The 12088-nt window shown below is 49.3% G+C and overlaps 2 protein-coding genes across 2 annotated transcripts; one reads left to right on the top strand and one right to left on the bottom strand.

The window, feature by feature from the left end:
- The first annotated feature begins 536 nt into the window (after nt 1–536).
- Nucleotides 537–3525, top strand: FOBCDRAFT_33141 (OPT oligopeptide transporter protein-domain-containing protein). The gene is made up of 2 exons (XM_059612133.1): nt 537–3117; nt 3170–3525. The coding sequence occupies exons 1-2, from the start codon at nt 835–837 to the stop codon at nt 3371–3373; spliced, it is 2487 nt and encodes an 828-aa protein (XP_059464843.1). The 5' UTR covers nt 537–834; the 3' UTR covers nt 3374–3525.
- A 251-nt stretch (nt 3526–3776) lies between these two features.
- Nucleotides 3777–11301, bottom strand: FOBCDRAFT_319096 (uncharacterized protein; the record flags this gene model as incomplete). The annotated part of the gene is made up of 2 exons (XM_031183305.3): nt 3777–8737; nt 8785–11301. 2 exons carry the CDS (start codon nt 11299–11301, stop codon nt 3824–3826), a joined length of 7431 nt encoding a protein of 2476 aa, XP_031038947.2. The 3' UTR covers nt 3777–3823.
- Between the last annotated feature and the right edge of the window lie 787 nt (nt 11302–12088).

Below are 12088 nucleotides of genomic sequence, written 5' to 3'. Positions count from 1 at the left end.
ACTCCGATCTTCTCCTCCTCTTTTCTTCGTCACCTCTTTCGTACCCTTCACAGGCTCTTCTCCTCATCCTGGGCTTCGCTTCGCCTTTTTCTCTGCTGGGTATTCATTTCCCTTCCTTTCGCGATACCTGCCAGCTGAGAGTTATCTACCGACGGTAGCGCCACGCGTACCTTGTTCCACTCGTCTAGACTTGACTCGACTCTCGATCCGACCACCCACGCAACGTGCCTCGCCTTGACTACGCTAGAATACCTGCTTTTTACCACTCACTTCACTCGTGGTAAACGTATTCAATACCGGCTCCCCCCATTCTCGTTCATCCGCGAGCCTTGTTCTGTCGCGCCATCTCGTCACTCTTTCGTTCTTGTCGACCAACACAATCGCCTCAATAGCACCATCACGAACACTTCGAATTCCTTGTCACGATTCGAATTACCGCATCAACGTTTGTCGCTTGACCATCATCATCGCCTCAGTCAATTCTTCCGTTGGCGCAATCGACTAAAGACGCATAAAGAGCGACACCAGGTCGAGGGACTTTGGTACGGCCATTGAGATTGGTGGAATTCAAGATCCATTGCCTAAAGGAGGCCTTTGGCCATGGCCGACAACGAAAAGAGGGTTTCCACAGGAGTGCCTCAAGAGATCCCTCTTGACCCACTGCCTCCGGCTCAGCACAATGTCGCCAGCGATTCATCATCCGAGTTTGACGAGGTGAGTCTAGTTACATTGCCTTGCTTTGCGCTGCTTGCTTCGTTTGGACCCGAACCTACTGCGGATCAATTAGACTGACACATAGGACCTCAACAGTCTTTCTCCTACGATCAGGATGACATGCCCGACTTCCAAACCACCGAGCAGGACCTTCACGTCACCGAGGATGACCTTCTCGAGGCTCGCGAACTGGCCTCAAAGTACACACTAGAAGATGTGCGCCACATAATGGCTCGCGTTTATCGCATCCACGAGAAGGATCCCAACTTTCCACTCGTAGTTATCCAAAAGATCAAGGCATTTCTCGAGAACGATGAACTCTTCACGAACCCCGAGAAGCACGAGAGTCTGGTGCAGGAGATGAAGCTCGAGGCTGCTCTCATCACAAATAACAGCCCCTACGCCGAAGTTCGTGCCGTCGTCGAGAACAAGGATGATACTTCCATCCCTTCATCAACCATTCGAAGTTGGACAATCGGTCTCGTCTTTTCAATGCTTCTTGCTTTCACCAATCAGCTTTTCGATATTCGCCAACCTGCCATTCGCATCATGGCCAATGTCGCTCAGCTGCTCTCATATCCAATTGGCAAAGGTTTCGAAAGGTGGCTTCCTGACTATGGCATCACTCTCTTCGGTGTGCGCCATTCCCTCAACCCAGGGCCCTTTTCCAAGAAGGAGCATATGCTTATCACCATCATGGCCAACGTTGCGTATAACACTCCCTATACGAACTTGATCATCTGGGTCCAGTATCTGCCCCAGTACTTCAACCAGCCATATGCATCCCACTTCGCCTACCAGATTTTGATCGCGCTGAGCACCAACTTTATCGGCTATGGAATGGCGGGTGTCTGCCGTCGCTTCCTCGTTTATCCCTCGTACTGCGTTTGGCCTGCGTCTTTGGTTACTATTGCGCTCAACTCGGCTTTCCATACCGACAACAACTCCCCGGTACAGGGCCCCTTTGCCAAGATCTGGCGCGTTTCTCGTATCAAGTTCTTTTATGTCATGTTCGGTGCTATGTTTGTCTGGTTCTGGTTCCCTAACTATATCTGGACCTCGCTCTCCAACTTCAGCTGGATGTCCTGGATTGATCCCTATAACCGTGACCTCAACACCATCACCGGTTTCAACAACGGTCTTGGCATCAACCCGTTTCCAACATGGGATTGGAACGTTCTCCTCTGGGATTCTGCTGACCCTCTTATGGTACCTTTCTTCAGTACTTTCAACCGATTTGTTGGTGCATTCATTTCCATGTGGGTGGTTCTCGGCCTCTGGTACTCCAACATCTACAACACTGGATACCTTCCCATCAACACCAACCGTGTCTACGATCGCTGGGGCGAGCTGTACAACGTCACTCGAGCTATCAACGACCGAGGACTCTTCGATGCCGAGAAATACGCCGATTACTCTCCCCCCTTCCTGGGCGCTGGAAACGTTGTTATCTACATTTTCTTCTTCGGCATCTACACTTCGACCCTTACCTATGCTCTTCTGTTCCATCGACGCGAAATTGTTACTGGCTTCAAGGGTCTTTTCAACAGCATGAGGAGGAAGTCGAAGCGCGCGGAGGAGGTTCACGACCTTGATGTTCACACTCGTCTCATGAAGGCCTACCGTGAAGTTCCTGAGTGGTGGTACATGGTTTGCCTTGTTTGCGCTATTGCATTTGGTATTTCTGGTATTGCTGGCTGGGACACCCACACTTCACCTGGTGTCATTTTCTACGGTCTTGCACTTTGCCTTGTGTTTGTCATTCCCGTCGGTATCATCAAGGCCATGACTGGTATTGAGGTCACTCTGACAGTTCTCGCTGAGTTTATTGGAGGTTCCTTCGTTGAAGGCAATGCTCTGGCCATGAACTACTTCAAGTCTTTTGGCTACGTCACCTGCGCCCATGCTGTCATGTTCTCCAACGATCTCAAGCTTGCTCACTACGTCAAGATTCCTCCTCGACACACCTTCTTCGCTCAGATCATCGCTACTTTTATCAGCACCTTTGTTTGCGTTGGTGTTCTCAACTTCCAGATGACCCAGATCGAGGGAGTCTGCACTGAGGATGCCCGGTGGAAGATGACCTGCCCCAGTGTCAACACTTTCTTTACTGCTTCAGTTCTTTGGGGTACTGTTGGACCTAGCAAGATCTTTGGAAAGAACGGTCTCTACACTGAGGTCTTGATCGGTTTCCCTCTGGGTGTTGTGGTTGTTCTGGCTGTTTGGGCTATCAACAAGAGGTTCCCCAACTGGACCTGGACAAGACAGATTCACCCTGTGGCTATCATGTATGGAGGTATCGTTTGGGCACCTTACAACATGTCGTATGTCTGGCCCTCGGTACCCATTGCGTACTTTTCCTGGATTTATCTCAAGTCGCGCTACCTCGGCTTGTGGTCTAAAGTAAGTTGCCTCAAAATTCTCCAAACTCACGAAACAATACTAACAGTTGCAGTACAACTTCGTGCTCTCTGCAGCCTGGTCCTGCGGTATCGCCATTGCAGGCATCATCATCTTCTTCTCCCTCCAGCTTGAAGGCACCGAGTTCAACTGGTGGGGCAACACAGTTGGCTACGTGGGATGCGAGGACGACGCCTGTCCTCTTCAACCTCTTGAGGGCACGGATTACTTCGGGCCTCGGGTGGGTGAATTCCACTAGCCGCCTCGACTGGGGCATCACGATGAGATGATTTGGCGCAATGTATATGGGATTTGAGCGTGCGTTTTTTTGTATTGGGACATTTTTGAATTACTTGGAAGATTTATATACCCCGGTTGCATTGACATAGAGATTGTCTGTTGGGACAGATATTGTATAAAAAACCAAGAGGTTGTAGTCGAGGACAGTTTGTTTGCACGTTTTGGTGTTTGGTATGTGATATAGTAAAGCTGGGGATTAGCATGGTGTTAGCTGAATCAGTTCGTTCAAAGTCTGCAGTTTGAGCTCATTTACTCGTACAGCCATGGATGTTCACAAGCGAGCTGGAGTTGGTTCAATGGGTATCCTTCATTATCTACATATTACCAAAACTAAGAAACAAGACATTATCATCATTATCCATCAGCCTCAACAGGCATAGCGCCACAAAAGAAATCAACAATGAGTGTATCATCTCGGTGACCTGTTTCCAAATGGTGACAGTCCTCTCATGGGTAGTTCAAACATACTGCCCCATGTCGACACCCTCCGTCCTGGACTCACTGGGCTGACAGGACTCATCAAACTTCCCTCTTCAACTGTTCTCCACGACGATCCTCCGCTACTTCGTCTATCGCCGAGAACGGGACCGCCGTCGAGTTCATACATTGGCCCGCTTGAACTAACGGGTGTATCTGAAGACCCAATCTCCGGAATTACAATCGTTGGGATGGGCGAGAGGACTTCTTGAACGGGCGCTTCTGGTACTGTCTCTGGGATAACGGGAACAGGCTCATCGTCCGAGTGCGCTGTTGAGGGACGCTTGTTTTTGATCCAGCTGCTTTTCAGACTTAGCATGCTATTTCTGTTCTTGAGATTTCGTAGCCCGTTGCGAAGTGCTGTTGTCGTTGAGCGCTCGGGACCGGACCTTGACTTTGGGCGGAGTAAAGATCCAGAGTCTGACTTGGGAGGGAGAAGACGTGTTAGGAGCTCGAGTTGAGAGTGCATGCTTGGATGGGCGAGGACGTCTTCCAATGTGATGCTAACGGGGAGGACGTTGTTGAGTTCAGCTGTGAGAGTGTGTGCGGGAAGAATGCAGCCAGAGATAGCGTAGAATGGTGTCGTGGGGATTTTATCTTTTGGGATGCTTGTGGAAGAAGGTTTTATGACCTTATCCCAGGCCTTGACGATAGAAACTTGAAGATCCCTGCGTTGAGCCGCATCAAGCGATTCAACGGGCGGTCCTTGAGGGGGTTGTTTCGCAGGTAAAGGGATCTGCCTCTGTGATCTCGAAATCTCATCTGACGAGTGAACCATCGGTTGATGAATCGTCTCAGGATGCGTAATAGTCTCCCACGCCGCAACAAGCAAACTCAAACAACTCTGCACAAACGCAGCAGTAAGTCGTTCCTCAGAGTACTTGATCTCCAGAACAACACGATCATTCGCCTCAATGCTCGACCTTACAAAAAGATCTGGAAAGTCCCTCGTCCACGCTTCTACCATCTTGTACGTAAACGTCGCACCGTCGATATTCATCGTCGACGATCCATCGTGCGGTCCAGGGATGTGATGCTGAAGGACGGTGCTGAAGCGTGTACAGGCGCGCCAGTTTGTGCATTTGTTGATGAGTTCTTGAAACCCGAATGTTTCGAAGCGAGAGTGGGATTGGCGCTGGAGTTGGATGCAGTTCATGAGATCGAGGGGTGTGCTGTGACTGGAAGGGAATTGGACTCGTACAGGGAGGATGTTTGTCATGGGACCGACGATATCCGGGGTTGAAGTGTGGATGACTTCGCCGAAGAGAACGTCGTGGGAGGATGAGAGTGTTGAGAGGACGATGGCCCATGATGCTTTTAGCGCTGCATCAGGAGTCATGCCGTAGGAGGATAGATGGCCTAGAGAAGTTGTATGGTTTACCGTTCGAATCTCAGACAGAGACGCTGGAGCAGCAGGGCGTGTATGAGCGATGATTTTTGTCATCTTTGCATTCTCAAGTTGAACATTCCAGTATTCTAGACCTTGAGCACGCGTTACTCGTGAAGCGCGCGTGTAGTCAAGATACGAAGATCTCGGTACGTCAGTCGTATCGTCTCCTTCGTAGAGAGCTGTGAGTTCGTGAACGAGTAAATGAGCGGCGACATCGTCGATTTGAGATGTACTTAGACGAATAACCAAGCATCCTTGTTGTTCTGCATTTAAGAATGTAAAGTTCGTAACAGGTGTCGTTGGGTCAAAAGGTAGAGATTGATGCTCCTTGATAAGATTCTGCGTGACTTCTTCAAGAGAGCCTGTACTGCAAGAAATGGTTGAGAATGGCGGCTTGAAAGAAGCGCAGTGGACTTGATAAGCCATGTGAAGGTGCGAAATGAACGCTACATTGAGAATAGCATGCATGTCGCTCAGTCCTTTACAAGCTGTTTCGAGACGCGATGCATCAATGGGACCGTTGAAACGAAGTGCGAGACAGATTATATCAGCTCGGTTTGGAAACATTCCTAGTTCAAGAGCGCGAACTTGTTGGGAGGACGCCTCAGTGAAGTCAAGAACATCAGGTGAAGAAACTCCAAGCTGCGGCGCGATGACCTCCTTGACGAATTTCGTATCAATCTTCCTCGCGACCTGTTTTCGAGCCGAGACTTTCCTCGTAGAAGACTCGGCAGAGCGACATATCTCGGTAAGTGACCGTTCACCTAACAGATCAGATAGTGAGATGTAAACACCAAATTTGCGAGCTGCGATGACGAGGTGAGCAGCGAGGTACTTATTCCCACCGACTGATGAGAAAGTACTTGAGCCTTTCACAGCAGAAACAGAAATACCAAGGGTAGTTGCCCACATTTCTCGCATCATTTCTTCAGGGCCTGTGAGGGGAAGAGGTTTTTGCGAGAGAGTTACACGTTGGATTTCTCCTGGGTTAGGAACGTGCGACATAAGCAGAACATCGTGTGTTGAGAGATTAGCGACGCTGCGCTGGAGTTTTCGCCGGTTGACTTTTAAAGACGTTGACATTGGAAATGCTCGAACGGGGATAAAGACCGCGGGGATAGAGTGTCGTGGAAGACGACGTGTGTTGGACGTTGGGTTCTCGAGGGATGCTTCAAACATCTTCTTAGCGATATACGTCCGTTCTCGAGTCTCAGGGGTGAGAGTGTGAAGATTCTCATTAGGTTGCATAGCGTGACCGAGTTGAAGAAACGCAGCTAGCAAAGGACCTGTGTCGCGCATGGTGACGGAGTCAACGACTACATCGATGCCTTGGCCTAGACAATGACGCATGAGTTGTTCAACTTGCGCGACGTCGACCATTAGACCTCCGACTCTAACCTCGTCGCGAACGCTAGAAATGAACTGGACGTTTCCGTCGTCGAGATAGCGCACACGATGCCCTGTCTTGAGATATCGAGGTCTCTGTCGCTCACCCTCCAAATCTGGTGCCACGAGAGGCCTGTCCAGTGCAAAGCGATGAGGCGTAACGAGAGGACTGTCGATGGCCAATTCACCAATTGCACCAGCAGGCATGAGCTTCTTAGGATTATCAGGATTAAGAACCCAAAAACGACCCGTGACCGGTGGCGTAATAACGTCCAAACTGTTATCCTTCTCAACTTCCGTGACTGAAATGCCGAGGGGACAAATATCCGGTGCGCCATACGCAAGGAGAATATCATGATCTTCCATCCACGGCATGTATGTATCAGGATCCAGTTTTCTCGTTCGAAAACACAGCGTTCGTAAACTCGGTACTGAATCTGGATGGATGCTCCTCGCGATAAGACTTGTCATGTACGACCACGTCACATCCATTCGAGCCATGGCACTCGCAATATCGTTACTTCGTTCGTGTGCTGAGGGAATGCAGACACAACCACCGTGAACTAAAGTTCCAAGAATTTCCACCAGGGAGATATCGACGTTGAAGGCTGAGAGTTGAAGAACGCGGCTTTCGCTGTTGAGTTTCAACGCTGGTCCTTGGGCGAAGAATGCAGAGAGTAGCGAAGCATGCGTGAAGAAAATACTCCTTGATTTCTTAGGCGCGACAAATACACACGCTGCGTGGTCAGGACTTGCCTCTTGTCCCATCGTCGAAAGATACGGCGTCAGCATTGCGAAGAATGTATCATTAACAATGACAAGATTGATCGCCAACGAACTCAAATCCTTCCAAGCCGTCTCAGTCGCCAGAACGATATGAGGATTGAGGTAATCAATAGTCGATTTCACCGTACTAGCATCCTGCGAATCCAACGCTGCGAAACTGGCACCGGCTGAAAGAACAGCGAGGATTATAACGGGCGCCCAATGGTTCTTTTCGAGAACGACGGGGACTATAGTTCCTGGTCCGACGCCGAGATTGACGAGGTATGTTTTCAGGCGTGAAACGAGCGTTGAGAGTTGGGCGTATGTTATGTCGCCGTCCCAGGAACAGACAGCTTCTGCGTCTGGACGAAGAAGACTATGCTGAAGAATAACATCGTGGAGACAGGATGAGATTTTTTGAGATTGGGTGGCCCAGTCTTGAACGACGAGTTGGGCGTAGTCCCTATCTGTAAGAAGATCTGTCTCCACGATGAGCCTTTGGGGTGTCGTGAGGATTTGCGTTAAGGCTGAGTGAAAACTATTCATAACACTCTGAATTTGAGAAGTTGAGAGATGTCGGGATGTGAAGTTGACGTGTAAACGATCGTTGATGAACATAAGCGTAAGGGACACATCACAATCCGTCTTGCGCCCATATGTCAAAGGCGTGGTTATCAACTCATCGCCCCCGACGAGATTATTCTCCTCATGAAAGTAAAGGCAAGTGTTAAACAGCCTCTTATCCTTGAGCCCCAACGCATGCTGAACTTCAGACATGGTGAGATTATCATGCTTCCTCGCATTGGCATACCCTTCTCCCGCGATAGCAAGACACTGTTCCAGAGAAGCGGAAGGCGGCAGTTCGATATAACACGGTAGAATGGTTGCAAAACTCCCGACCAGTTCTTCAATCCCACAGAGGAGTTGTTCATCGCGCGCGGAGAATTGATACCCAAACGTAACAGCGTCCATGCCTACAAAGGCACGTAAGACGAGAGCCCAAGCAAGTTGGAAAACAGCTTGGGCGTGGACTTGGTTCTGTTGGCAGAACATGCGCATTTGCATGGTCGGAATGTCGAGATCAAAGGGAACGGTGTGGAACGTATCCTTTGAAGTGGTCGAGAGGGGCGGGAAGATACATGGTGTTGCGTAGGAAAGGCTCGTTTTCCAAACTTCAAGACTATAAGCTGTGTCGATGGAGGCTATCTGGTGGAGATATGTGTTATGAAGCGATGAATTGTCCTGGGGATCTTGACCGGAGTAGACACGGCTTAGTTCCGCTATCAAGAGATGAAGACTCGGCAACTATCACAGTTAACACCTTAGTTGACAGTATGTGAATGGGGGCTTACATCGCAGAGTGCCTGGCTAGCATCAAGCCTCACCATCATCCCCTCAGGATTATAGCACACCGAAAGTCTATGTCTCGGCTCTCCAAACCCCATATTCAACCCCGGCAACGTGCCAATCGCTTCTCTCGGGTCCATCGTCTCAATGAATAGAATATTCGGTGAGATTTTCTTCAGCACAACTTGATCAAACAAACCCTCTCTTGAAACAGCATCGATGAAAATACTCCGTAGAGCAGGTGTGTTTGCAACAATGACCTCCCACGCTTCACACAACCTCGTAACATCGATAATGTGGTTCAAACCGGTGAGTTCGTGAGATACATGGACGTGGAAGGATTCGCTGTTTTGAGATTGTGCGATGAGGAGTTCTTGCTGGGCTGGTGTGATGGGCTGTATCGTCTCAATGTCCTTGACGTTAATCCTTCGATCTGATGTGAGTCGCTCAAGAGCTTGATATGATGATTGGATTAAAGGAATGTCGGAGAGTGTGAGTCGTGGTTCGTGAGATTCGAGTTTCGTAATAGCTTCGAGAAGTTGATACTCAAATACTTGAATCCATGTCTGGATCTTGTCCTGGAATTTGCAGGCCTTGCTGTACATCACATCAATCTGACCTCCAGCGTTATCCATCATCGCTGAGACTTCGAAAAGAGCGATCCTTCCAATATCGGATCCAGTGGTGGACTTGAAATGAGATTGGCCAGGTAGGGCGATAGGTTCCAACAATCCGTTCTTTCGTTGAAGCTGTTTCGCAGTATCGACAGTGTTGAAGATGATTTCGAGGGGTGTGTTCATCGCTGCGCCTTGAGATGATGAAAACTCGGAATTGAAGAACGGAACACCTGATCTTGGTATGCTCCTTCTTGTATCCTTGATCAAAGTGATGACTTCAATCAAATCTGTCTCTGGATCAACAGACACACCGATTGGACATAGTGAAGCGAACCACCCGACCGTTTCCAAAATGTTAAAATCTCCCTCTGAAGCATCCCGCCCATTTTCCTGCTTCCATAACGTCGGTAAAAGTCTATCAGGAAAGACCTGGCAGAATGAAAGGAGGAGTGCAGCGAGTATAACATCTGCCGAATCTGTTCTCAAGACCTGCGCCGATGATCGCTCCAGAGAGTACGCTTGTTCCGCAGTGAGTTGAAAAGACAACCGGTCTGAGTTTCCGTAGGTATTCGCATCCGGATCCAGATCCCAATACTCCAGATTCGCCGAGAAGACATCAAACGGAAGTGTCGGCTCAAACAACCTCTGCTCCATCTCATGGCCCTGATACTCAATCCACCGCTCAAACGACACACTGCCCTCCGACAAAAGCGTGCCTTTTTGGAGCAACTCTTCCAAATCGTTGAGAATGATCCTCCAGGATAGTGAATCGAGAATGAGTTGGTGCGCCGCGAGGTATAGCATCTGCTTGTCCTGGTTGTGAATATACATTGCCGCAAAAACCGGTCCATCGAATGGATCAATCGTATCTTCGGTTTCGTTGATGAGCGCGAGTATCTCATCCTCACCAACATCAACATGATGCGAAAGGGTGTAGGAATTCGTGCCTTTGGGAGTAACACACTGCATCCACTCATCGCCCTTAACGAATCGTGCTCTGAGCATATCATGCCTAGCGATGATGGCTTCAATCGCGGCGTCGACATCAGCCGGTTCCGCACCGCCTTTAACCCTAACCATGAGCCCTTTCGTCCACCTCTCACTCTCACTCTCATTCTCAACAGCAGCCAGGTAAAGCTGCTGCATCGAACTCATCGGAAACACCTCCAAATCCTCACTCCCCACCCTGGGCATTTGTCTCTTCACCACCCGCCGTCGCGTAGGAATCTGAAGCTTCATGACCTCCTTGTAGGTAATCTCGTCCATGTTCTGCACCCATGTTTGCGCGCCACGTTTATTATCGTCAAAGTCAAAGTCGGTGGGAATCCATATCTGGGGCTGCTGCACGGCCATGCGAAGTGAAGAAATCTCGTCCCTAACAGAGTCGATAGGTAGAGATTTACTGCTACTGCTCTGGAGCTGGAGGCTAGGGTCGATCTTAATAAGAGCAACGAGTTGGCCGTCGAATGGGCCTGCTCTGGGCCAGACCATGCACACGCTGCTGACGCTGGGAAATGACTGAAGTAAGCTCTCCAAATTAGGGTCCACCGCTGAGGTTCCCCCTGCAGCCCTACCACTAACCCCCCTAACACTTCCGCTGGAAGACGAAGAATAAGACTCTACCGAGTCAGACCTAGACTTTGGCGTACATCTTGTCTGAAGCTCGGCTAGCGTCTGACACGCCATTATGTCGTCGCTTTTAATATCGAAGCCTTTGCTTTGACATGTTTGACGGACGAGTTCGGCTGCTTCTTCATCGCCGCCTAGCTCGGTGAAAGAATCAAAGAGAAGAATGTCGTTGAGCGATATTGAGAGTGTTGAGGCTATCGCTTCTATGAGTTGGTCTGGTGAGTCGTGGGAGAAGTCGGTGATGAGCCCTGGTAGGCTTGGTCTTTGGGGAGACATTGGATTGAACCGATGATGCTATCAACAAGATCTGCTCAAAAGAGCATCGGTAATTGAAGATGCGATCCTTGAGTTATTCTACCATTTCTCTTCTTGTTTTAAGCCCATTCTTCTATGACATGCCCTCCATCCTCAAACATCCCAAATCTTGAATCCTGTGCTCCAACTCACAGCCCCCAAAACTGCCAGTTGTACAAACTACCCCAGACCCGCCCAGCTCAAGCAGCAGGGCCCAGGTACCCGTGACTCGAGGTCACAACGAATTGAGACCGCGATCAGTACTCCATCACCACACCATGACGTGCCGCAATGCGCGTCTGCTCCTATTTACTTGGCTTTGACAATCATCGAGATTGAACACCAACATATAGTGGTAAGGTTGGAGAAGTGATTTGAGCTGTTTCAAGCTGACAGATTAAAATACTGATGGTCTTGATCTTCGCGACGATGTCACTCTTCCATTAACACGGCTGATACCCTCGGATCCAAACTCGAAACTTTGTTAGAGTTCGTCATAGCACATCGTATTGAAGGATCAACCCCCAAAATCCATCATCACAAGTTTTCCCCTTTTGCATTCTACCAACCGCTGTACATGCTTGGCCCCCTCGCATCTGCAAGTCTTACACTCTGACCTGATACATCTAAGTTGACCGACATCTTACACCTGTTATTATCAGATCCTTACTCCTTGCCTTAGCGAAAAGGAAAAAGAGAACTTTGGTCCAGATCTGCAGGGCGAACTTACCGAGATTAAAACACTTACTTTCCATTTTAAACTTTCCCT

This window comes from Fusarium oxysporum, chromosome V (assembly GCF_013085055.1).
Source record: "Fusarium oxysporum Fo47 chromosome V, complete sequence".
NCBI lineage: Eukaryota > Fungi > Ascomycota > Sordariomycetes > Hypocreales > Nectriaceae > Fusarium > Fusarium oxysporum.
This window is presented reverse-complemented; position numbering and strand designations above follow the sequence as displayed.